The 23,840-nt window shown below is 39.0% G+C and overlaps 2 protein-coding genes and 1 non-coding gene across 5 annotated transcripts; all 3 read right to left on the bottom strand.

Annotated features, from left to right (window-relative positions):
• Window positions 1–1,807: 1,807 nt before the first annotated feature.
• On the bottom strand, window positions 1,808–1,880 carry trnav-cac (transfer RNA valine (anticodon CAC)). The gene has a single exon. It is a non-coding gene; the product is annotated as a tRNA-Val (tRNA).
• Window positions 1,881–3,082: 1,202 nt separating this feature from the next.
• Window positions 3,083–9,675, bottom strand: LOC133649850 (heterogeneous nuclear ribonucleoprotein A/B-like). 2 transcript variants are annotated; one of them, XM_062046528.1, is made up of 9 exons: window positions 9,522–9,675; window positions 5,854–6,032; window positions 4,737–4,905; window positions 4,509–4,667; window positions 4,306–4,437; window positions 4,132–4,231; window positions 3,892–4,047; window positions 3,521–3,597; window positions 3,083–3,445 (listed from the first exon to the last, which is right to left on the bottom strand). In XM_062046528.1, exons 2-8 carry the CDS (start codon window positions 6,006–6,008, stop codon window positions 3,530–3,532), a joined length of 939 nt encoding a protein of 312 aa, XP_061902512.1. In that variant the 5' UTR covers window positions 6,009–6,032; window positions 9,522–9,675; the 3' UTR covers window positions 3,083–3,445; window positions 3,521–3,529. The 2 variants fall into 2 exon arrangements, with proteins under 2 accessions (XP_061902512.1, XP_061902511.1); XM_062046527.1 differs by having other exon boundaries at window positions 4,117–4,231.
• Window positions 9,676–19,430: 9,755 nt separating this feature from the next.
• Window positions 19,431–23,116, bottom strand: LOC133649851 (maternal B9.10 protein-like). 2 transcript variants are annotated; one of them, XM_062046530.1, is made up of 5 exons: window positions 22,966–23,116; window positions 22,644–22,843; window positions 21,783–21,920; window positions 19,984–20,260; window positions 19,431–19,912 (listed from the first exon to the last, which is right to left on the bottom strand). In XM_062046530.1, the coding sequence occupies exons 2-5, from the start codon at window positions 22,814–22,816 to the stop codon at window positions 19,691–19,693; spliced, it is 810 nt and encodes a 269-aa protein (XP_061902514.1). In that variant the 5' UTR covers window positions 22,817–22,843; window positions 22,966–23,116; the 3' UTR covers window positions 19,431–19,690. The 2 variants fall into 2 exon arrangements, with proteins under 2 accessions (XP_061902514.1, XP_061902513.1); XM_062046529.1 differs by having other exon boundaries at window positions 22,644–23,115.
• Between the last annotated feature and the right edge of the window lie 724 nt (window positions 23,117–23,840).

A 23,840-nucleotide genomic window follows, 5' to 3' on the forward strand; every position in this document is an offset into this window, starting at 1 on the left:
GTTTCAGTAGTGTATGTAAGAGCATTTCAGTAGTGTTTATAAGAGTGTTTCAGTAGTGTTTATAAGAGTTTTTCAGTAATGTTTATAAGAGTGTTTCAGTAGTGTTTATAAGAGTGTTTCAGTAGTGTTTATAAGAGTGTTTCAGTAGTGTTTATAAGAGTGTGTCAGTAGTGTTTATAAGAGTGTTTCAGTGGTGTATGTAAGAATGTTTCAGTAGTGTTATAAGAGTGTTTCAGTAGTGTTTATAAGAGTGTTTCAGTAGTGTTTATAAGAGTGTTTCAGTAGTGTTATAAGACTGTTTCAGTAGTGTTTATAAGAGTGTTTCAGTAGTGTTTATAAGAGTGTTTCGGTAGTGTTTATAAGAGTGTTTCAGTAATGTTTATAAGAGTGTTTCAGTAGTGTTTATAAGAGTGTTTCTGTAGTGTTTATAAGAGTGTTTCAGTAGTGTTTATAAGAGTGTTTCAGTAATGTTTATAAGAGTGTTTCAGTAGTGTTTACAAGAGTGTTTCAGTAGTGTTTCTAAGAGTGTTTCAGTAGTGTTTATAAGAGTGTTTCAGTAGTGTTTACAAGAGTGTTTCAGTAATGTTTATAAGAGTGTTTCAGTAGTGTTTATAAGAGTGTTTCTGTAGTGTTTATAAGAGTGTTTCAGTAGTGTTTATAAGAGTGTTTCAGTAATGTTTATAAGAGTGTTTCAGTAGTGTTTACAAGAGTGTTTCAGTAGTGTTTATAAGAGCGTTTCAGTAGTGTTTCTAAGAGTGTTTCAGTAGTGTTTATAAGAGTGTTTCAGTAGTGTTTATAAGAGTGTTTCAGTAATGTTTATAAGAGTGTTTCAGTAGTGTTTATAAGAGCGTTTCAGTAGTGTTTATAAGAGTGTTTCAGTAGTGTTTATAAGAGTGTTTCAGTAGTGTTTATAAGAGTGTTTCAGTAGTGTATGTAAGAGCATTTCAGTAGTGTTTATAAGAGTGTTTCAGTAGTGTATGTAAGAATGTTTCAGTAGTGTTTATAAGAGTGTTTCAGTAGTGTATGTAAGAGCATTTCAGTAGTGTTTATAAGAGTGTTTCAGTAGTGTATGTAAGAATGTTTCAGTAGTGTTTATAAGAGTGTTTCAGTAGTGTTTATAAGAGTGTTTCAGTAGTGTTTATAAGAGTGTTTCAGTAGTGTATGTAAGAGCATTTCAGTAGTGTTTATAAGAGTGTTTCAGTAGGGTGTGTGAGAGAAAAACATTTCAGTTGTTTATGTGAGAGCATTTCAGTAGTGTATGTAAGAGCATTTCCGTAGTGTTTATAAGAGTGTTTCAGTAGTGTGTATAAAAGAAAAAGATTTCAGTTGTTTATGTGAGAGCATTTCAGTAGTGTATGTAAGAGGTAATTCTGAATAATGTCCCTAACGGCCCCTCATACAAATTATTCATAAAAATGCAAACAAATATTTATAATTTTTAACAAACACAGTCTAGTACTGTTAACCAATAGGATACCTTCTACTGTACGCCGGAAATTATTACAAACTTCAAAATGTATAATAATTCATTCATATATTGTTTTATTTTCTATTATGTTTTTTACAGACGTTAGAAAGAAGTATTGTTTGTTCTTTAAACATGTTTCGGTTTTTAGCGACTGAGCTGTTATTTCTGAATGTTCCAATCTCTTTCTAACTTTACCGAAGTAACTCTTTTAGACATGTCTTTTAAGATATGTATTTTAGAAAAAAATAAAGTATAATGTTATAGGCACATACACTAAAATTCTACTCTAGTTGTTTTTGTAACTATATCTTAAAAGGCAAGTTATAAAAATAAAAAAGGTGTTTCCGCCCGGTTTCGAACCGGGGACCTTTCGCGTGTGAGGCGAACGTGATAACCACTACACTACGGAAACGCGCATACAAACTGCCTATTATTGACCTTTTATAGTCAATAATAGGCCATCTATGTACGTATTATGTACGTATTACAATACGTACATAATGGCAAAAAAAGTTAAGTTATAAGTACATAAAAAGTCGATTTATTATATATAATTATGTTTTAAATCAACGTGCTTTCCCAAAATTTCACTAAATTAAATATTGACAGCAAATTGAGGTTAAAACGTTAAAACCGACTAAATAGATCGATTTGGATTTTCAATGACTGTTGAAATTTCAATTGTTCATTGTTGGGTTTTTTTTAAATTAAAGGTTCTCTACTGTCTCCGTGTGGCCGAACTGCATATTTTCAAAACAGCAAACTAAATCAAAGACATAAAAAACACCACAAAAACAGTTTGTTTTTTATACCTTAGTTAACAGTTGGAATTAAATCATCACAATTTAAAATGATCGTACACCATCTGCTATAGTAAAACACTACACTAAACAGCGCCCCCGCCCGGTCGAAAAGGAGGTACGTGCGACGATACACAAACCGCAGAACATCTACAATATGTGGTTTAACATTAAATATATGCGCGCAATTAACTGCAATGATCTCAGCCTGTTCAGGGTTAAGTTTTGTTACGTATCATCAAAACTCCGTTCTTACATTTATACTGCCCCATTAACCTTAGTTTATTTACATTTCAGTATGCAAGGTAATTTTGTTCTGCAGTGCACATCTGAAGTCAACGTCTGAATGACAACTAATCTTAAGAGTCAAATAATGATACATCATGGTCTTAGTGATCATACATAAAGGTAAAATTACAAAACATTTGTAAATATACAGGGCAGCACGGTGGATAAGGGGTTAGTGAGTCTGTCTCACAATACGAAGATCCTGCACTAACCATGTGGAGTTTGCATGTTCTCCCCTCCGGGTATTCCGGCTTCCTCCCACCTCCAAAGACATGCACCTGGGGATAGGTTGATTGGCAACACTAAATTAGCCCTAGTGTGTGAATGTTGTCTCTGTGTTGGCCCTGTGATGAGGTGGCGACTTGTCCAGGGTGTACTTCCGCCTGAATGCAACTGAGATAGGCTGCAACAGCCCCCGCGACCCCAAAAGGGACAAGTGGTAGAAAATGGATAGATGTAAATGTACAATACTGCAATTAATCATCTGGCAACGCTGACCTTCCAAAGTTCAAGAACCACAGAAAAATTACTGAAAAGTGTTTTTTTTTTATTTGTCAAAAAAGCTCCTTTACAATGCTAAGATTTCCAACCTGTAAAAGGCAGCCGACATGTAAAATACCCTTACAATAACATTAGAATCAAAACAGGTACCAAAAAAGTACAGTAAAATTACACTTCCTTTCAATGGAAATGCTGGAGGGGAAGGAAAAAAAATAACAAAAAAAAAAACACCAAATGGGAAAATGAAACCTAGAAATGAAAGCATAAAATAAAACATGAAAAAAAGTTACATTTCAGATGTTTTCTGTACAAATGGTCTTCTGTCTTAAAAGAGGTTGTGTTGGGACCCAGGGTGCTTAGTCCATCAAGCCGCCTGTTTCACTGGATCCTACATGTTAAATAAATCATGTTACTTTGTCACATTTATGGTTTTAAAAATAGCCATTGAAGTGCAAGCTTATACCTCACACCATCAGTACGGCTTGTAGGTGCTCTGGTGGCCCCTTCTTGGAGCTTTACCATAGCTGGCACTGCCCTGGCCTGCAAACACCAATCAATTATTTATACTTCAGTATTATGTAAACTGTCAAATATATTGTACATGAATGGAACATCTTCAAAACTTTTAGAGAACATGTATCAATATTTGTACATCTTAAAACAAAATATGCATAAGGACTTAAAAAAAACAAATAAAAAATAGTTAATTTAAATATATGTTTTTGGCAAAGAGTTATTTTGTGACAAAACAACCTTGAGATGTAGCATGTTTATGTATACAAAACATTTTATTAAATCTTATTTAATTAAAACCAAATATGTTAAGAGACTTACTGTAGTCATAACCAGGGCCGTATCCATAGTAACCAGAGGGGTAGTCATAGGCGCCGCTGTAACCACTGTATCCTCCATAGCCATAGCTTTGGCCACCATAGCCTTGGCTGCCGTAGTAGCCTCCTCCATAGCCTTGGTTCCAGCTCTGGCTTTGACCTACAGACAGGAGGAAACAGTCATTTTAATATTTAAGGTTTGTTTCCGAAAAAAGAAGAAAAACCTCACCTCCACGGCCCCTACCTCCTCTACCGCTAAAGCTGCCACCGCCACGTCCGCCATACTGCTGCTGCTGTTGCTGCTGCTGGTACACTTCTTTTGGCTGAGCGATCTTCAGCTCACACTGTGTAGGAAAGTAACATGAGGTCAAACATCTGAGGCTAGCTCCCACATCAAAATTAAAATGCAAGTACTTACCCTTCCGCCCTCGATGTTGTGGTACTTCTTCTCCAAGCACTTCTTCACGCTGGCCTCATCTTTGTATGTGATGAAGATGAATCCCCTCCTCTTCTTTGTCTTGGGGTCAAGGGGAAGCTCAATTGTTTCGATCTAAAAAGAAGAGGAATATGTGGTTAAGTGTTTCTGTATGGTCTGAACTTCACTGGTTGCTATCAACAAACCTCTCCAAAAGTGCCAAAGTATTCCCTGACACTCTCCTCGGCAGCCTCAGGGTTCAAGCCGCCGACAAAGATCTTCTTGACGGGCTCCTTCTTCATAGCCAATGCCCTCTTAGGGTCAATCTGGCGGCCATCGAGCCTGTGCTGTCCCTGCTCCAGCACCTGTGGACCGCACACAGTCAGTATGACATAACATTTATATTGCAGTATTGTAACGGGGTGGGGTCATACCTTGTCCACACTGGCAGAGTCTTTGAAGAGAACAAAACCAAAGCCTCGGGAGCGTCCGCTGGCCGAGTCGATTTTGATGGTGCAGTCCGACACCTCGCCAAACTTGCTGAAGTAGTCCTTGAGGTCTTTTTTGTTCGTCTCCCAGCTCAGGCCGCCCACAAACATTTTGCTGCAAATCCAACACACAGAAACACAAACTTCCTGTTATCGTTTGTATGTAAAGATAATCTAGTCACACTTTATGTAAAGCAAAAGTGCTACAAGAGAGGTGCAGCATCTTGAAGAAAAATATTTTAGCTGTAAGACCATTAAAGCTGCATAATTTTTGTTTAAATACCTTCTGAGTTGATGGCAAAAATCCAAGATAGAAAAAATTTAGAAACACAATATAGATATGTTAAGATAACTTATCTAATGTACTATTTTATTAATCCATGGTAAATTATTATATCTGCATGCAATATGAAGCTTCTTACCTCATTTTCAGAGACACCATGTTATTTTTCTTTTTGTATACTACCAGTGTTTTTTGCAGATGAAGATAGTAAAGATGCTTAAGTATTTTTATTTGGTTGGTTGTGTTTGAAATAAATTGGATTGAATTATATTTGTACATTTGTAAAAATATTACAAAAAAAAAAATCAAATAAGAGTCATCGACTTAAAATTGTTCATACTGAATTTCATGAGTCTATTAGCTTTTTTTTTAAATAAAACACATTTTATAATTTGTAGTTAGGACAGTTAAATTTCACAACAAAATTGTCAATTTTATCCGCAATTATTTTCTTCATTTGTGTATTTACAAATATTCCAGTCGGACCTTCAAACACATCCCTTTTTTTTTTTTTACTACAGCAGTAGTGATGATTCATAATGATTATTTTGTATTACATTGTATGTATCCCACAATTAAATATAATTCCAGTCAGCTAGAAACATTTGTATGCATATTTTTTAATGTACTTATAATTTGACAATATAAGTAAGTAGCTATAAGTATCTGACGTGTGAATGGTAGAAACTAGGGAAGTTGGTTTCACGTTGCGCTTCTTTGAATTCTCTTAAGAGGTCGACGCCGCATTATAAAATGGCTATGGCGCATGGGACTACTCACCCAGCATCCTCCTCTCCTTTGCTAGCATCAATCTTGCCTCCGTCACCACCGCCACTCTCGTCCTCGGCCATCAGCTCGGTTCCTGCTCCATTCTGGTCGTCTTCGTTGCCGTTCTGCTCCGATGTCTCCATCAGTAGATTGTCAGTGTCGGACATTTTGGAGGGTAAACTGTTCACAAGCTGAAACAAGAACAAGCATGGGTGTAAATTAGGGCTGCAACAACTAATCGATTAAATCGATTATAAAAATAGTTGGCGATTTATTTAGTCATTGATTCGTTGGATCTATGCTATGCGCAGAGGCAATTTTTATTTTTTATTTTTTTTTCCTTAAATAAATAAATAGGTTATACTTGTATAGCTAAATAAACCTTTATTTATAAACTGCAACATGTACAAACAGCTGAGAAACAATAATCAAAATAAGTATGGTGCCAGTATGCTGTTTTTTCCCCAATAAAATACTGGAAAGGATAGAAATGTAGTTTGTCTCTTTTATCCGATTATTAATAGAAGTAATAATCGACAGATTAATCGATTATCAAATTAATCGTTAGTTGCAGCCCTAGTGTAAATAGAAGCATTTAAGTCCCATCTTAAAACTCATTTGTATACTCTAGCCTTTAAATAGACCCCCATTTTAGACCAGTTGATCTGCTGCCTCTTTTCTGCTCTGCCCCACAGATGACGCACTAGCTGTTCAATCAATGTTTACTTATATAGGCCTAAATCACAAGTGTCTCAAAGGGCTGCACAAGCCACAACGACATCCTCTGCTCACATCCCACATCAGGGCAAGAAAAAACTCAACCGAATGGGATGACAATGAGAAACTTTGGAGGGGACCGCATATGTGGGGACCCCCCCTGGGCGACCATTGCAATGTATGTCGAGTGGATCTAGCATAATATTGTGAGTGTCCAGTCCATAGTGGGGTCAGCAGGAGATCATCTTGAGCGGAGACAGGTCAGCGGCGCAGAGATGTCCCCAACTGATGCACAGATGAGGGGTCCGCCCCGGGTCCCGACTTTGGACAGCTTGCGACTAATCTCAAAGTCTGGACGCGAGGTGGACCACTCATCTGTGCATCAGTTGATGTCATCTCTGGCTGCTGACTTGTCTCCACTCACTCAAGATGATCCCCTGCTGGTCCCACTATGAACTGGACTCTCACACTATTAACTAGATCCACTCGACGTCCATTGCACCAGTCGCCCGGGTGGTGTGGGGGGTCCCCTCCAAGGTTTCTCATTGTATCCCATTGGGTTGAGTTTTTTCCTGCCCTGATGTGGGATCTGAGCTGAGGATGTTGTGTGGCCTTTGCAGCCCTTTGAGACACTCGTGATTTAGGGCTATATTAATAAACTTTGATTGATTGAAATGTAGGCAATAGTAAAGTAGTGTTTTGTCTAAATTGAGGTAGGGAAAACCAAATACATACAATTAAAATCCTGCCAATCAACAGTCTAGAAATGTTTTACTTTATATGAAAGAGCTGAAGCACCTTTAAAGTTGTTTTAATATGAACAGGGCAGCTTCCCATTGATAAAAAAAAAAACGCAGTTATTTGCGCTTACACCATGACAATAGCAGTGGTTCTTAACCTGGGTTTGATCGAACCCTTGGAGTTCAGGGGTTCGGCGGAGGTCAAAACACACCCGACTCATCGTGTAAATAAAAACTTCTCCCTATCGGCGTATTGCGGATACGGCAACAGCAGAAGTCACTGATTTTCAGGTGTGTAATTTGTTGTGAGTTTATGCACTGTGTTGGTTTTGTTCTTTGAACAAGGTGATGTTCATGCACGGTTCATTTTGTGCACCAGTAAAAAAAACATGGTAACACTTTAGTATGGGGAACATATTCACCATTAATTAGTTGTTTATTAACATGCAAATTAGTAAAATATTGGCTCTTAACTAGTCATTAAGTAATGGCTTATTATAACCCTAGCCCTCTAACCCTGGCCCTAACCAAATAACTCTAAATTAAGTCTTTGTTACTTAGAATGTTCCCCTAGTGCAGTGGTTCTTAACCTGGGTTCGATCGAACCCTAGGGGTTCGGCGGAGGTCAAGACACACCCAACTCATCGTGTAAATAAAAACTTCTCCCTATCGGGCGTATTACGGATACGGCAACAGCAGAAGTCACACTGATTTGTGTAATTTGTTATGAGTTCATGCACTGTATTGTTTTTTTTTCTTTGAACAAGGTGATACTTGTGCACCAGTAATAAAACATGGTAACACTTTAGTATGGGGAACATATTCACCATTAATTAGTTGCTTAACATGAAAATTAGTAACATATTGGCTCTTAACTAGTCATTATTAAGTACTTATTAATGCTTTAAACGGCATGGCCTTATTATAACCCTAACCCTGATGCTTGTGCACCAGTAATAAAACATGGTAACACTTTAGTATGGGGAACATATTCACCATTAATTAGTTGCCTATTAACATGCAAATTAGTAACATATTGGCTCTTAACTAGTCATTATTAAGTACCTCCGCCGGGTGGCGGGGCTCTCCCTTAAGAGATAGGGTGAGAAGCTCTGCCATCCGGGGGGAGCTCAAAGTAAAGCCACTGCTCCTCCACATAGAGAGGAGCCAGATGAGGTGGTTCGGGCATCTGCTCAGGATGCCACCCGAACGCCTCCCTAGGGAGGTGTTTAGGGCACGTCCAAACGATAGGAGGCCACGGGGAAGACCCGGGACACGTTGGCCTGGGAACGCCTTGGGATCCCCCGGGAGGAGCTGGACGAAGGGGCTGGGGAGAGGGAAGTCTGGGCTTCCCTGCTTAGGCTGCTGCCCTCGCGACCCAAACTCGGATAAGCGGAAGATGATGGATGGATGTTCCCCTAGTGTCCAGATAACTCTAAATTAAGTCTTTATTAATTAGAATATGTTCCCCTAGTGTCCAAGTAACTCTAAATTAAGTCTTTGTTACTTAGAATATGTTCCCCAAGTGTCCAAAAAACTCTAAATTAAGTTCCCCATACTATAGTGTTGCCAAAAACATATAATTTTGTCTTGAATTTGGGAAAAAAACATTTTATTTTTCACTAAAGAAGGGTTCGGTGAATGCGCATATGAAACTGGTGGGGTTCGGTACCTCCAACAAGGTTAAGAACCACTTCAATAAAGCATCAAGCCGATCACTTTCCCTGACATATTAGGACAATTATTTTCGCATGTTTAAACCAGGAGGTGTTCAATAAAGAGAAGTATTACTTTCTTGCGAACAATAAGTGGCTAGCTCGATGCTAACACGCTAAGCTAACGTTCAAGAGAACCGCGCTTTGCTGGGGGGGGAGAAAAACGACCAGGCCCGGCTCGCAGCCGCACGACTAACATGTTTTTCCCCCCGTAGAGTTACACGGAAAACAACACCACACAATACAATGAGATGTTAAAAGGCGGCAATGTGCGACGTTTTGACCGATAACATACGCAGTCCATTCATTCGCCATACATATCGGGCGTCTCGACGTAAAGCTAGGCTAGCCAGCTAGCACACGGATAGCGTCCATTTAACGCAACAAAAAAAAGGTCTTCTGGCACAACAAAGCAACCGTCGAATGTAACGCTCGCATGTGCATGATATTATATACGCCAAAGATATCGCGTTTAAATTCACTAACAACCCTAAAAAAACCGTCTTACCTTGAGACTAAAGGGGGAAAAAAGGAGGGAGACGCCGGATCTCAGCTTCCAAAATGGACACTCCGAATTCGCCGCTAACTCGTGGCAACATATATACGACCGGATGTGACCCAGCGCTGGGGCACGTCCGAACAACAACGCAGCCGATTGGACACAGACGTCGGGGAGGGAAATAAAGACGCCCCGCTATTGGCTGGAACGAGTCGTGACAAAATAAAGTCCATGAACTTCTTCCGGTTTGTGTAGCATGTCCTTTCAATGAGATGCTAACCGAATACACACATGTTACATTTTTTTAATAATAAAATATGATTACTTGTGCTGTGTTAATGAGAAGAGTCATTTTATAACAATCGCCGACGATTCTGTTGGATCGTTCGGGAGTGAATAAGGGCATTACATTAATACGATGACTATGTGTGTTTACTTATTAAAAATGTGGAATAGTCTTTGTTGCTTGGTTTGACCTAATCCACGAAACACGGGCCAGTTACGAATAATCATATCTGCAAGCATGAACTCTCAAGTGAAGTACAGCAATAATGCATCCAACCCACCCAAGAATGTACAATTATTCTCAACAAAAATATAATCTTAGGAACGATTTGTATGCACGCACAATACTTATGACAGTGGTTCTTAACCTTGTTGGAGGTACCGAACCCCACCAGTTTCATATGCGTATTCACCGAACCCTTCTTTAGTGAAAAATAAAATGTTGTTTTTTTTCAAATTCAAGACAAAGCTATATGTTTTTGGTAACAGTTTAGTATGGGGAACATATTCTAACTAACAAAGACTTAATTTAGAGTTTTTTGGACACTAGGGGAACATATTCTAAGTAACAAAGACTTAATTTAGAGTTATTTGTTTAGGGTTAGGGTTAGAGCACTGGTTCTTAACCTGGGTTCGATCGAACCCTAGGGGTTCGGTGAGTCGGCCTCAGGGGTTCGGCAGAGCCTCCACCGTGGAGGTCAAGACACGCCCGACTCATCGTGTAAACAAAAACTTCTCCCTGTCTGCGTATTATGGATACCCCCAAAAAATATTCCCTCTAATTTTCCATATGTGTGAGCAAATGCAAAAACTCCTTGAGCATTCAGTGGAGCACATGTGAGCGACGTCAGACGTGCACATGCACTGTGGTCAGGGGCGCCACTAGGGATTTTGGGCCCCGTGAAAAGAATCTTTACAGGGCCCCCAACACAGCGGCAACATTATAATTTCATCATCATTAGGGGCCTCTCTGGGCCCCCCTCCATCATGGGCCCCTAGAATCCGTCTCCTTTACCACCCCCCCACCCCCCACCCCACCCCCACCCCCTTTTCGGCGCCCCTGACTGTGGTCACACCTGCAGCACACCTGTCCCAAACCTGACTAAACAAAAAGTTCAATGTTTTATTATTATAATCAAATGACAGCAGTCATGTCCATGAGATTATTTTCTAATATAAGTGTTTTGGCCCACTTACAATGACTATTACATATTGTTTTTCATGAGTTGTGTACTAGTATTATATGTCTGGGTGAGGGGTCCTGCTTTGGAAATAATGTGTACCCCTTTCAGATATCGCATTTAGTTCCCACTAAAACATTCACATGTTGCACAATGAGATGTAAACATGGGATCATGTGTACATTCCTGTAACTTTCTGTTTGTAAAATATATCTTTATTAGTATCTATTTAATATAATAACATCGTTTTATGATTATGGTTCGGGTTCGGTGAATGCGCATATGAAACTGGTGGGGTTCGGTACCTCCAACAAGGTTAAGAACCACTGGGTTAGAGGGTTCGGGCCAGGGTTAGAGGGTTAGGGTTATAATAAGGCCATGACGAATAAGGCATTAATAAGTACTTAATAATGACTAGTTAAGAGCCAATATGTTACTAATTTGCATGTTGATAAGCAACTAATTAATGGTGAATATGTTCCCCATACTAAAGTGTTACCATGTTTTTTTACTGGTGCACAAAATGAACCGTGCATGAACGTCACCTTCTTCAAAGAACAAAACCAACACAGTGCATAAACGCACAACAAATTACACACTTGCAAATCAGTATGACTTCTGCTGTTGCCGTAACCGTAATACGCTATAGGGAAAAGTTTTTATTTACACGATGAGTCGGATGTGTCTTGACCTCCGCCGAACCCCTGAGCCTGACTCACCGAACCCCTAGGGTTCGATCGAACCCAGGTTAAGAACCACTGACTTATGACCTTTAGCATATCAGTATAGGGAATTACATTACGGAATAATTTAAGCAAATAAATCAAACAACATGATCCAGTTTAATCTCAGGACATTCAGTCGATCGCGACTTGACTCATCCGATCTACCATGAATTGATTAACGTGGACCCCGACTTAAACAAGTTGAAAAACTTATTCGAGTGTTACCATTTAGTGGTCAATTGTACGGATTATGTACTGTACTGTGCAATCTACAAATAAAAGTTTCAATCAATCAATCAAAAAGAGTAGGCTTCATCAGTTCATGCTCATAGACCAGTGGTTCTTAACCTGGGTTTGATCGAACCCTAGGGGTTCGGCGGAGGTCAAAACACACCCGACTCATCGTGTAAATACAAACTTCTCCCTATCGCCGTATTACGGATACAGCAACAGCTGACTGATTTGCAAGTGTGTAATGTGTTGTGAGTTTATGTACTGTTTTGGTTTTGTTGTTTGAACAAGGTGATGTTCATGTCGGTTAATTTTATGCACCAGTTAAAAAACATGGTAACACTTTAGTATGGAGAACATATTCACCATTAATTAGTTGCTTATTAACATGCAAATTAGTAACATATTGGCTCTTAACCAGTCAGTATTAAGTACTTATTAATGCCTTATTCGGCATGGCCTTATTATAACCCTAACCCTCTAACTCTGACCCTAACCCTAACCAAATAACTCTAAATTAAGTCTTTATTACTTAGAATATGTTCCCCTAGTGTCCAAATAACTCTAAATTAAGTCTTTGTTACTTAGAATGTGTTCCCCATACTAAAGTGTTACCAAAAACATATAATTTTGTCTTGAATTTGAATATTTTTTATTTATTTTTTATTTTTTTCACTAAAGAAGGGTTCGGTGAATACACATATGAAACTGGTGGGGTTCGGTACCTCCAACAAGATTAAGAACCACTATCATAGACTTAGATTGGTGCGACCTAGTCTTCGACTTAGATTTGTCAGATCTATCAATCAATCAATCAATGTTTATTTATATAGCCCTAAATCACAAGTGTCTCAAAGGGCTGTACAAGCCACAACGACATCCTCGGTGTCGAGTGGGTCTGACATAATATTGTGAAAGTCCAACACATCAGCGAAAGTCCAGTCCATGGTGGGGCCAGCGGGAACCATCCCGAGCGGAGACGGGTCAGCAGCGTAGAGATGTCCCCATCTGATAGACAGGCTAGCGGTCCACCCCGGAGCAGAGTAGAAAAGAAAAGAAAAGAAACGGCAGATCAACTGGTCTAAAAAGGGAGTCTATTTAAAGGCTAGAGTATACAAATGAGTTTTAAGATGAGACTTAAATGCTTCTACTGAGGTAGCATCTCTAACTTTTACCGGGAGGGCATTCCATAGTATTGGAGCCCGAATAGAAAACGCTCTATAGCCCGCAGACTTTTTTTGGGCTCTGGGAATCACTAATAAGCCGGAGTTCTTTGAACGCAGATTTCTTGTCGGGACATATGGTACAATACAATCGTCAAGATAGGCAGGAGCTTGACCGTGTAGTATTTTATACGTAAGTAGTAAAACCTTAAAGTCGCATCTTAGGTGCACAGGAAGCCAGTGCAAGTGAGCCAGTATAGGCGTAATATGATCAAACTTTCTTGTTTTTGTCAAAAGTCTAGCAGCCGCATTTTGTACCATCTGTAATCTTTTAATGCTAGACATAGGGAGGCCAGAAAATAAAACGTTACAGTAATCGAGACGAGATGTAACGAACGCATGGATAATGATCTCAGCATCGCTTGTGGACAAAATGGAACGAATTTTTGCGATATTACGGAGATGAAAGAAGGCCGTTTTAGTAACACTCTTAATGTGTGACTCAAACGAGAGAGTTGGGTCGAAGATAATACCCAGATTCTTTACCGAGTCGCCTTGTGTAATTGTTTGGTTGTCAAATGTTAAGGTGGTATTATTAAATAGATGTCGGTGTTGAGCAGGACCGATAATCAGCATTTCCGTTTTCTTAGCGTTGAGTTGCAAAAAGTTAGCGGACATCCATTGTTTAATTTCATTAAGACACGCCTCCAGCTGACTACAATCCGGCGTGTTGGTCAGCTTTAGGGGCATGTAGAGTTGAGTGTCATCAGCATAACAGTGAAAGCTAACACCGTATTTGCGTATGATGTCACCTAGCGGCAGCATGTAAATACTAAAGAGTGCAGGGCCAAGAACTGAACCCTGGGGAACTCCGCATGTTACCTTAACATAGTCCGAGGTCACATTATTATGGGAGACACACTGCATCCTGTCAGTAAGATAAGAGTTAAACCAAGACAAGGCTAAGTCTGACATCCCAATACGCGTTTTGATACGCTCTAATAAAATATTATGATCAACAGTATCGAAAGCGGCGCTAAGATCAAGAAGCAGCAACATAGATGACGCATCAGAATCCATCGTTAGCAATAGATCATTAGTCATTTTTGCGAGGGCTGTCTCCGTAGAGTGATTTGCCCTGAAACCGGATTGAAAAGGTTCACAGAGATTGTTAGTCACTAAGTGTTCATTTAGCTGCTGTGCGACAATTTTTTCGAGAATTTTCGAGATAAACGGTAGGTGGGACACCGGCCGGTAGTTCACCATGAGGTCAGGATCGAGGTTAGGTCTTTTGAGTAGAGGATGAATAACCGCTTTTTTGAATGCTAGAGGAACAGTACCAGAGGAAAGTGATAAGTTTATAATATTTAACACTGATGGACCTAATAAAACAAAAAGCTCCTTGATAAGTTTCCCAGGAATTGGGTCAAGTAAACATGTTGTTTGTTTTGTCCCATTTACACATTTTAACAATTCCTCCAATGTTATTTCATCAAAGAGAGAGAAACTATTTTGGAGGGCAATGTCCGTCGTATATACCGTCGTATTTGTGTTAATAGAACCCAGTTGTAGCTGAGATGCATTGTCTTTAATCTCTTTTCTAATGACTTCAATTTTCTTATTAAAGAAATTCATAAAGTCATCTGCTGAGTGGGTGGAGCTACTGGGAGGAGTCCCTTGTTGGGTTAGCGATGCTACTGTACTAAACAAAAATTTAGGATCATTTTTGTTGAGGTGGATGAGATTTGAGTAATATTTAGCTTTAGCTGAGGTAAGCATGCGTTTATAAGTTATTAAACTATCACTCCATGCTTGATGGAAAACCTCAAGTTTAGTCGCACGCCATTTGCGTTCCAGCTTTCTACATGATAATTTCTGGGCTTTAGTTTCTTCTGTAAACCATGGGGTACGCCTTTTAGGGGCCCTTTTTAGCTTTAGCGGTGCTACAATATCAATATCAAGATCTAGTCTAGTGGCTTGTGCCAAAACCCCAAATATTTATAATCCCAAAAACCTGGAGGGTGTGCCTGGCCAAGCATGGTTTCGCCCTATCACAGTGAGAAAATATAAAAAATAAATAAAAAATATAATATAATATATCAGTATATATTATATACTGCATATATAATATTTAAATATTACATACATGTTATATTTTATATTGCTACTATGGTACATTTTTAGTCTACTTAATACCTGCCTTATCCTTTCCATTGATTGATGGTACATTTTTATTATTAGATTGCACAGTACAGTACATATTCCGTACAATTGACTAAATGGTAACACCCGAATAAGTTTTTCAACTTCTTTAAGTCGGGGTCCACATTAATCAATTCATGGTAATCCATCCTTACCCTTTCCATCCTTTGAAACTGGGCTACTGTGTGGAACAATTTCCCTTGTGGATCAATAAAGTGTGTCTAAGTCTAAGTCTAAAAACAACTGTTTTGATGCAAACAAGCAATCCTAATGTCAAAGCCACCGACAGTCGTTGAAGTGGAATTTCCTCTTGAGGTATCGTGTGGCAAAACGATCGCTGTGGACCGACAACTACCAGTCCAAAATAGTCGGAATCCCCCAAGTTAGCATTCCATTCAGTTGTAAACAAATGGTGCCAGAAGGTGACCAGAATGTTTCGAACTCCTGTTATTTGTTGGAGGCTAAATTGCAGAGTCTTTTAGGAATGGTTGAAAGGACAGTGTTGTATGTGTAGGATGGATGGTGTCGCAGACCACCTCCTCTGTTCAGGGATGGGTTTTCAACCTTGACATAGATGGCTTCCTTCACTCCTCTTTCCTACCATCCGTCCTCTCAAAGGACTCAACTGTCTACCTGCACCACAGGGAGAAACAGCACTCCTTTGAGAACAAAAATGTACAGATTCTGGACAGGGAGGCCGGAAGGTATGAAAGAGGAGTGAGGGAAGCCATCTATGTCATGGTTGAAAAAACATCCCTGAACAGAGGAGGTGGTCTGCGACACCACCTATCCCCCACATACAACACGGTTCTTTCAACCATTCCTAAAAAGCTCTACAATTAAGTCTCCAACACATAACAGGAGTTAGAAACCTTTTGGTCCCAGAAGGTGGCCAGGATGCCATTTGTTTACAACTGAATGGAATGTTAACTTGGGGGATTCCGACTATTTTGAACTGGTAGTAGTCGATCCACAGCGATCATTCTGCCACACAATACTTTAATGCTAACAAGGGGAAATTCCACTTCAACGACTGCCTGTTGGCTTTGACAGTAGGATTGCTTGTTTGCATCAAAAGACTTGTTTTTTCTCACTACGATAGGGAGAAACCATCCTTGCCCAGGCACACCCTCCTGGTTTTTGGAGTATAAATATTTGGGGTTTTGGCTCAACTAGATCTGACCAATCTAAGTCTGTGAGCATGAACTGACGAAGCCTACTTGGATGAGAGGCGAAACATCTTCTAGGACAGTGGTTCTCAACCTTTTTTCAGTGATGTACCCCTGTGAATTTTTTTTAAATTCAGGTACCCCCTAATCAGAGCAAAGCATTTTTGGTTGAAAAAAAAGAGATAAAAGAGATAAAAAAGTAAGATACAGTATTATGTCATCAGTTTCTGATTTATTAAATTGTATAACAGTGCAAAATATTGCTCATTTGTTGTGGTCTTTCTTGAACTATTTGGAAAAAAATATATAAAAATAACTAAAAACTTGTTGAAAAATAAACAAGTGATTCAATTATAAATAAAGATTTCTACACATAGAAGTAATTATCAACTTAAAGTGCCCTCTTTGGGGATTGTAATAGAGATCCATCTGGATTCATGAACTTAATTCTAAACATTTCTTTACAAAAAATAAATCTTTAACATCAATATTTATGGAACATGTCCACAAAAAATCTAGCTGTCAACACTGAATATTGCATTGTTGCATTTCTTTTCACAGTTCTTTTTGACAGACATTTAAAAAAAAATGTCACGTACCCCTTGGCATACCTTCAAGTACCCCCAGGGGTACGTGTACCCCCATTTGAGAACCAGTGTTCTAGGACAAACCAAACGGTCCAGTTGCGATCACATTGAATGCCCTGAGATTTCAAAGACCTTAATAAATGAGAATATTCATAGACACGATACAGTTTAGGAAACTGTTCAATCTCAAAGCGTTTACAAAGAACAAGGAAGAGGAATACTAATTAAAAAAAATCTTGAACCTGATTGATGAATGACACATAATATATCACGTTCAGTGAACCATACAGTAAATCAACTATTCATGTGAACTTATAATTAATAATTGATCATTTATTTCATTCATTGTTGTGTAAAAGACTGAAAAAGGAAGTGAAAAATTGTGTTAGAAGTTATTTCCAGACAGGTGTAAGGTTCTACCCGTGTTCTTCGATTGAATTGTCAGAGGCCAGGACTTCCTTGAAAGATTTGACAGTTTATTTAGCAGTGTGTGTGTGTGTGAATTATATTTACATAGCACTTTTACTTAGTTAAACCCACTATCTAAGTTAACCAGTGTGAGTGGTACTGGGAGAAGGTGGGAAAAGTGTCTTGCCCAAGGACACAATGGCAGTAACTAGGATGGCGGAAGCAGGGATCGAACCTGGAACCCTCAAGTTGCTGGCACGGCCACTCTACTAACTGAGCTATATGCCGCTGCCAAAGGTCACAGGTAAAGGCAGCATTGGTCTCAATCAGCTAGCAATGATCTTATGATCATTGCCCCCGATCAATAATTCTTCTCTCTTCCTATATAAACAAAGTCTATCTGGGCCAGACAACTTCATGGTTGCACGAAGGTGGGGGCGAGTCCCAGGGATAATAGTCCAGGTGACTTTGGCACAACAAGGCCATCAGGCCACGCCTTTTGGGAGCCATCCGTTAAGACGTTCGTCAGAACTATAGGACGCATAGTTTTAAGTTCACGGTACACAGCCTCAACATTGTAACAGTATTAGGAATAGCATAACAGTTTCATGGTGTTTTCACACTAAAGAAAGAGCAATGGCTGAAGCTGAAGAATGAAGAGTGTATTTAAATGTATATTTGCTACAATATTCTACACAGGAAAGGGGTACGATTGAACAAGCTCTTTCCTACTCCTTTTTTGGACAAGTTAGAATGTGAAACTGTAAACATTAGAAACGTTTTCTTTCACTACTCATTTGTTTTGGGCTTTTTCTATTTTCTTTCAGTATGTCCAAAATAAATATTTACAGCAGAATTGTTGATACTGTTTACAACAGTAATTGTCAAACTTTTGTCAACAAGTACCACCATAATGGCCAACATTAAAATAGAGTAGCAAAGTAGGCCTAAATACTCATTAAAAACAAGGTAGAAGTTTTAAGTATATATATATATAGCTCTGTACTCGCCCTGGTTGCTCAGGGGCCGTACTTATCAAGCTTCTTGGAGTGCCATTTTACACTTAAGTCCTGAGAATTTGCGAAATGTAGTCCTACTCTCAAACTTAAGAATAAAAGCTTTTTTATCAACGTTCTTAAGTCTAAGAATCACTCCTACTCTCCACGATATTTAAGAGACCTTCAGAGGTGTCTTAAGTGGTTAGGAGTTGCCAGCAGGGGATGGCACTGAGTCGAGAGAGACGTGCGCGAACGTTCAGGGAACGGAACAATGTTTTGGTTTTTTTTGATGACGAGCAGCTGATCAAACGGTATCGTTTAGACAGAGCGGATATTATTTTTGTCACAGATTTAATACTTTTCGATTCCTTGTTGATTTCTGCATGTGGCTGCAGTGGGCTAGTATGTATAGAGCCACCCACACCAGTTTCAAATTAGTTGCCTAATTAATGAATTGGAAATCAATGTTATGACAGTAGCGTATGTGTGTGGCCGTGAGGTGAGTGACATCAGTGTGTGGGCGATAGAACAGAGGGAGCGGTAGTGTGAGTGCCGACGGGGACTAGTTCGTTTTGTATTTTGTAGTTTGTCAAAATATACACTCCCATTGTCCACTTAAATATTTCCAAGATATTTCTTTATTCTTAGACAACGGATTCCCTTCCGTGATTGGTCATTTCTATGGACACAGAAATGACGTCACCTAAAATTCCGTTTACGGCACATAGTAATGTCGTAATTCAGCTCTGAGTGTGACACTTAAGATTCAGTCCTACACTTCGCTGAAAGTGTGAGTAAGACGCTTGATAACTAACTTTTAAGTGCAGCTTTCAGCGAAGAATTTATTTACTCTTAAGTCAACTCTTAGCAGACTTCTTAGGAGTAATTCTAAGAAGCTTGATAAGTACGGCCCCAGAACAATATGGCTAGTTTTACCCTACAACGGATTTCTATTTGTTAGTCATACACACAAAAACAAGGTTTGAAGATTGCACACGTTTTTTTATTTCTTTTCAGTCACAGTTCAATGTTACTTTATTGACAGGTGAGCAAGTTAAAAAAAACATTTACATTTAAAAAGACATGTCAAGAAGTTAAAAAAGAGAGAAAAAAAAAAAATTAAACCACGCACATAATAGGACTAAATTCATACTTCAAGTTAAAGTTAAAGTTAACTTTAACATAAATTCATACTTCAAAGATGCCCTCGTCCAGACTTGGAGTGGGTTCTAGGACCGGTATTTGCTGACCCAGTGGTACTTGTCCACACGGGGGCCACTGAACGTGAAAGTGGCCCGGTAAGGGTTGAGGCCCTTCTGGCCAGAGAGCTGCTGTGCGGGACCTCCAGGAGGAGGAGGCGGGGCGGGAGGCTGGAAAACATCCCCGATGAAGGCCTTCCTCTTTGGGTACATGAGCCACGTCTTGGGGGCGCCGAGAGCAAACTCGCTGAACTGAATAACAAAAAAAAGATGGATTAATAAAAAATCCATGTTAGACAAAAGTCCCTGGATTGGGGTCCTACCCTGTAGACGCTATTGGGGTTGTTGACGGTGGGGATGGTCTTGGGTTCAGGGTTGGCCGGGGGGCAAAGGGCAGACAGGACGCTGCTGCCACTGCTGCCGCCGTCGTCATCGTCGTCGTCCTCGCCATCTTCCTCCTCTTCTGAAGAACTGCCCGAGGCCACACCCAGGCTGGCGCGCTCCACGGCATCGTGGACGCGGCGGGAAAACTCGCCACCCGTTCTCCGCCCGCAGCCGCCCACCGCTGAGATGGAGAAGGGGGCACTGTGTTCGCCATATCTGCAAGGAGGGGGAAGCCTTGCATTCGCTAACCAGTAAACCGCCATTAACGTCAACAACAAAAAGTGTATGGCTAGAAATAACATTCTGCACGTGACCATTTCCCTTTGCATTTTAATGTTGAAAAATATTTTTCAAAATGTAAACCACGACTTGCACTTTAAGAGTTGTTTGCTCGTAATTGTTACTACATTGACTTGTTGCTATTTTATGCAAGTCCTGTTGACGTAAACGCGTTGAAAATTGTTGGCAACTGTCAAAAAAGTAAACTGAGAAAAATCCACTTTGCTAACGCTAGACAACGCCAACAAATAAAAATGGTTCTCGTTTATTGGCTAGAGATTTTAAAATGGAAGGCAACAGCGCCTTCCTGCCACACTCGCTGGATTAAAGATGTTTTGTATTAACTGGTGAAGATCAGGTTGACATTGAATGGTTCTGCAAAGTTTCAAGAACTGTGGGGTGCCTTTTTGAGATATGCAAGTGAAACTGATCTCCAAAGTAACCCTGATTGAATCACAAAAATGTGGGTGGTTGATGAGCCTTCTGTGCTTGGCCATTCAGGAATGCAGCCATCTGTGGTATGTCACTTTATTAATATTATATATATTTTTTGTACGAGTTAAGGGGGAAAAAAACAGCATTAAAAGTATGTTAAAAAACAAACAAACAAGTATATGGCTGCACAACAGATGCAAAAAAAAAGAAAAAAAAAAAGACTGAAATGAAAATCGAAATTTTGCAAGATAAAAAATTGTCCGATGCACCAGAAATGAGATCAAATAGTCGTACTACCAGTCAGGAGTTTACAATGTATGTACTACTTGGTTTACAATATTAGAACAAAAATGGCACCATTGAAAATGTCGGAATTGTGTCACTAAGAAAAATGCAAAACAAGTTTGTTCTCTGATTTGTTTGGTTTTCAAAAAATAATAAAGAAAAAAAGAAAAAAAGAAAAAGGAATTGCAAAAAAAACGTGAACAAAGAAAATAACTGATTGTGGACGTAACATTATTTTTCTGGGTAATGACAAATGTAAAAGGGCATGTAGGAATTAAAAAAAAAAAAAAAGTACAACTACAGACTGGGAGACGAGTACACTTCTAAATTGTTTACCTTTGGAGTACAAAATGACTAATGGTCTATAGTTAAGGTAGGTAGGGTGTCTGTTACGGAGATCTTTGAAAACGTGTTTTTACAAGAATGTTTTTTAAGATTAAGATTAAAGTACCAATGATTGTCACACACACACTAGATGTGGTGAAATTTGTCCTCTGCATTTGACCCATCCCCTTGGGGAGCAGTGGGCAGCAGCGCCGCCGCGCCCGGGAATCATTTTGGTGATTTAACCCCCAACTCCAACCCGTGTTGCTGAGTGCCAAGCAGGGAGGTTATGGGTCCCATTTTTATAGTCTTTGGTATGACTCGGCTGGGATTTGAACTCCAACCTACCGATCTCAGGGCGGACACTCTATGTTGCTTATTTCATGCACTAAAAAAACAAAAAACATTCACTGACCTGCACGAAACCTCGCCAGGGTCGACCCACAAGGTCAGTTCCTCAGGGAGGCCCAGGTCCTCGTAGCGAACCACGCTTCTGTCGCACGCCTTCTGCAACACAAGGTCTTGCAGCTGCACGCGGTTCATACGTAGACACCTGGAAAAACACTATTATTGTAACCATCTTAATTTAAAAAGGCATTTATTTGAGATGCAAGTGTATTAATGCATCCAAAACTAAATTATAAAGATAAATTCCAGTTTCAAACTAAAAGAAAATGGTCGACATGTCCTACCCAAAATGCCTTTAACATTTGAATCAGTGAATTTTGCCTGTCTGTTAAGCCATTTCAAACAATACACAACAATGTAAAATTTAAACAACCCTTTTGAGATTGTTTTACCTCAATTTTATAACGATTTGTCGGTCTTGTTTAACAAAGCCAACAAACTTAGCTGAATAACTAACGTGAACCAACATTAGCTTAGCTACCATATTAAAAAGGGTTTTCTGCAAAAGTAAAGAACATTTTGTTTAATAGATAATTTAAAACCAGAGACTCTCCTACCTTGAATTTAATCAAATATTTTAATTTGTGTTTAAAAAAAAGGAAAAAAAAGGCTAACTTTAGCCAGCTAGCTTGTTTTAAAGAAAAATGCTAAAGTTAGCTAGCTAACTGACAGTTAAAATAGAGCACTTTTGTTTAATCACCATCTTAGATTTAGAAAAAAAAGTTAAAGAAATGTAGACATTTTTCAACAAGGACACTTGTTTAAAATTGATACATTTTAACCCAATTATACACCAATTCTTGATGGAGTTGTCCAATTTACGACACTAGAAAAGCACATAAAGGTAACACCAGAGTCCTATTCAAACCTGTAGGCCTGCCCTTTGGTTGGTGCGTTCGGGTGCCAGTGGTTTTTGTAGCGCTCCAACAAAGCGGACGTGAGCGCGGCGGCGAAGCGATCCCGGCTGTCCTTATCCAGACATCCGTACCGTTTAACCAGGCGGGCAACGAAGAACACGGCGGCAGCGATTTCTTCCTTCATGTTGGTCAAGTCAGTGAACTTTCACTTCTAAAACATACGCACAAGTATTTAAAAAGAAAAACAAAAAAATACGTAGGGTGCTCCTACTGATGAAAAAACCCCAAAAACGAGTAAAACCAACAAACAGGAAGTTAAGGAAACATATTTACTGCTGGATCTTGATAAAAGAAGTCAGCGTTTGTTTTTTTTGTTCTGAACTATTCATAAATAAATTATCTTCATAAACTAAACATAAAAAATAAAACAGTGCTGATGCGTCACACGCTACAAGGAGGGATCACTTTAAAGATGTCAGCAGCAAACACACCTGAGGCTACTTGACTTAATTATGGTAGGGGGCGGAGCTAACTTATGACTAACCAATCAAACGGATTTATTTGGACACTAATCGTACAAAAAGTGTTCATTTATTATAAATCAAAATTCTATTATATATTATATTTTTTTAAAATCAAGATTTTCTATCATAAAAAAAAAGGGGGGGGGGGCGTAATTTCAATGGACAGCGTTGCAACGAGCTCCCCATGCAGGCCGTTTAGCAGAATGCATGACTTCCAATTATAACTTTAATACTGTAGTTATTGCCTCACAAAAGAGCCAAAAGTGCATACCGTTTTGAACAAAACTTGCAAACAAAATGTATTTCATAATTTCTTCACCAGTTGTTTTCATTTATTGTATCTGGAATTCAAATCAACACAAGTCACATATATTTTTTTCTGTAATATTTGTTATAATTTTAACACAATATTATAATGCTTATAATATAATCGTATACACTGCAATGCTTATAAATTTTACTTATCCAGAAAAGTATAGCATTGATCTTGAGTAAGAATGAAAATAAAGATAACTCCTCATTTACATTTTTCTTCAAAATATTAAATACTTATGAAAAATGTTTATACAGCATACATTTGTTTAAATTAAATAATTATGTATTTATTTTATGTAGTTGTACTACACATCTATCTTTTTCCACTAATCTGAAGTCGGGTTGCGGGAACAGCAGCCTAAGCAGAGA

This window comes from Entelurus aequoreus, linkage group LG05 (assembly GCF_033978785.1).
Source record: "Entelurus aequoreus isolate RoL-2023_Sb linkage group LG05, RoL_Eaeq_v1.1, whole genome shotgun sequence".
Lineage (NCBI taxonomy): Eukaryota > Metazoa > Chordata > Actinopteri > Syngnathiformes > Syngnathidae > Entelurus > Entelurus aequoreus.

Excerpts from the sequence above, each read along its gene's own strand:
- LOC133649851 (XM_062046530.1), bottom strand. The coding sequence starts at position 22,816 with ATGAAGGAAGAAATCGCTGCCGCCGTGTTCTTCGTTGCCCGCCTGGTT. Across the intron at positions 20,261-21,782 it reads CCTGGCGAGGTTTCGTGCAG|ATATGGCGAACACAGTGCCC; the intron begins GTCAGTGAATGT and ends CCCTCCTTGCAG. Across the intron at positions 19,913-19,983 it reads ACCCCAATAGCGTCTACAGG|TTCAGCGAGTTTGCTCTCGG; the intron begins GTAGGACCCCAA and ends TTTGTTATTCAG.
- LOC133649850 (XM_062046527.1), bottom strand. The coding sequence starts at position 6,008 with ATGTCCGACACTGACAATCTACTGATGGAGACATCGGAGCAGAACGGC. Across the intron at positions 4,906-5,853 it reads AAAGGAGAGGAGGATGCTGG|CAAAATGTTTGTGGGCGGCC; the intron begins GTGAGTAGTCCC and ends TTGGATTTGCAG. Across the intron at positions 4,048-4,116 it reads AGGAGGTAGGGGCCGTGGAG|GTCAAAGCCAGAGCTGGAAC; the intron begins GTGAGGTTTTTC and ends TCCTGTCTGTAG.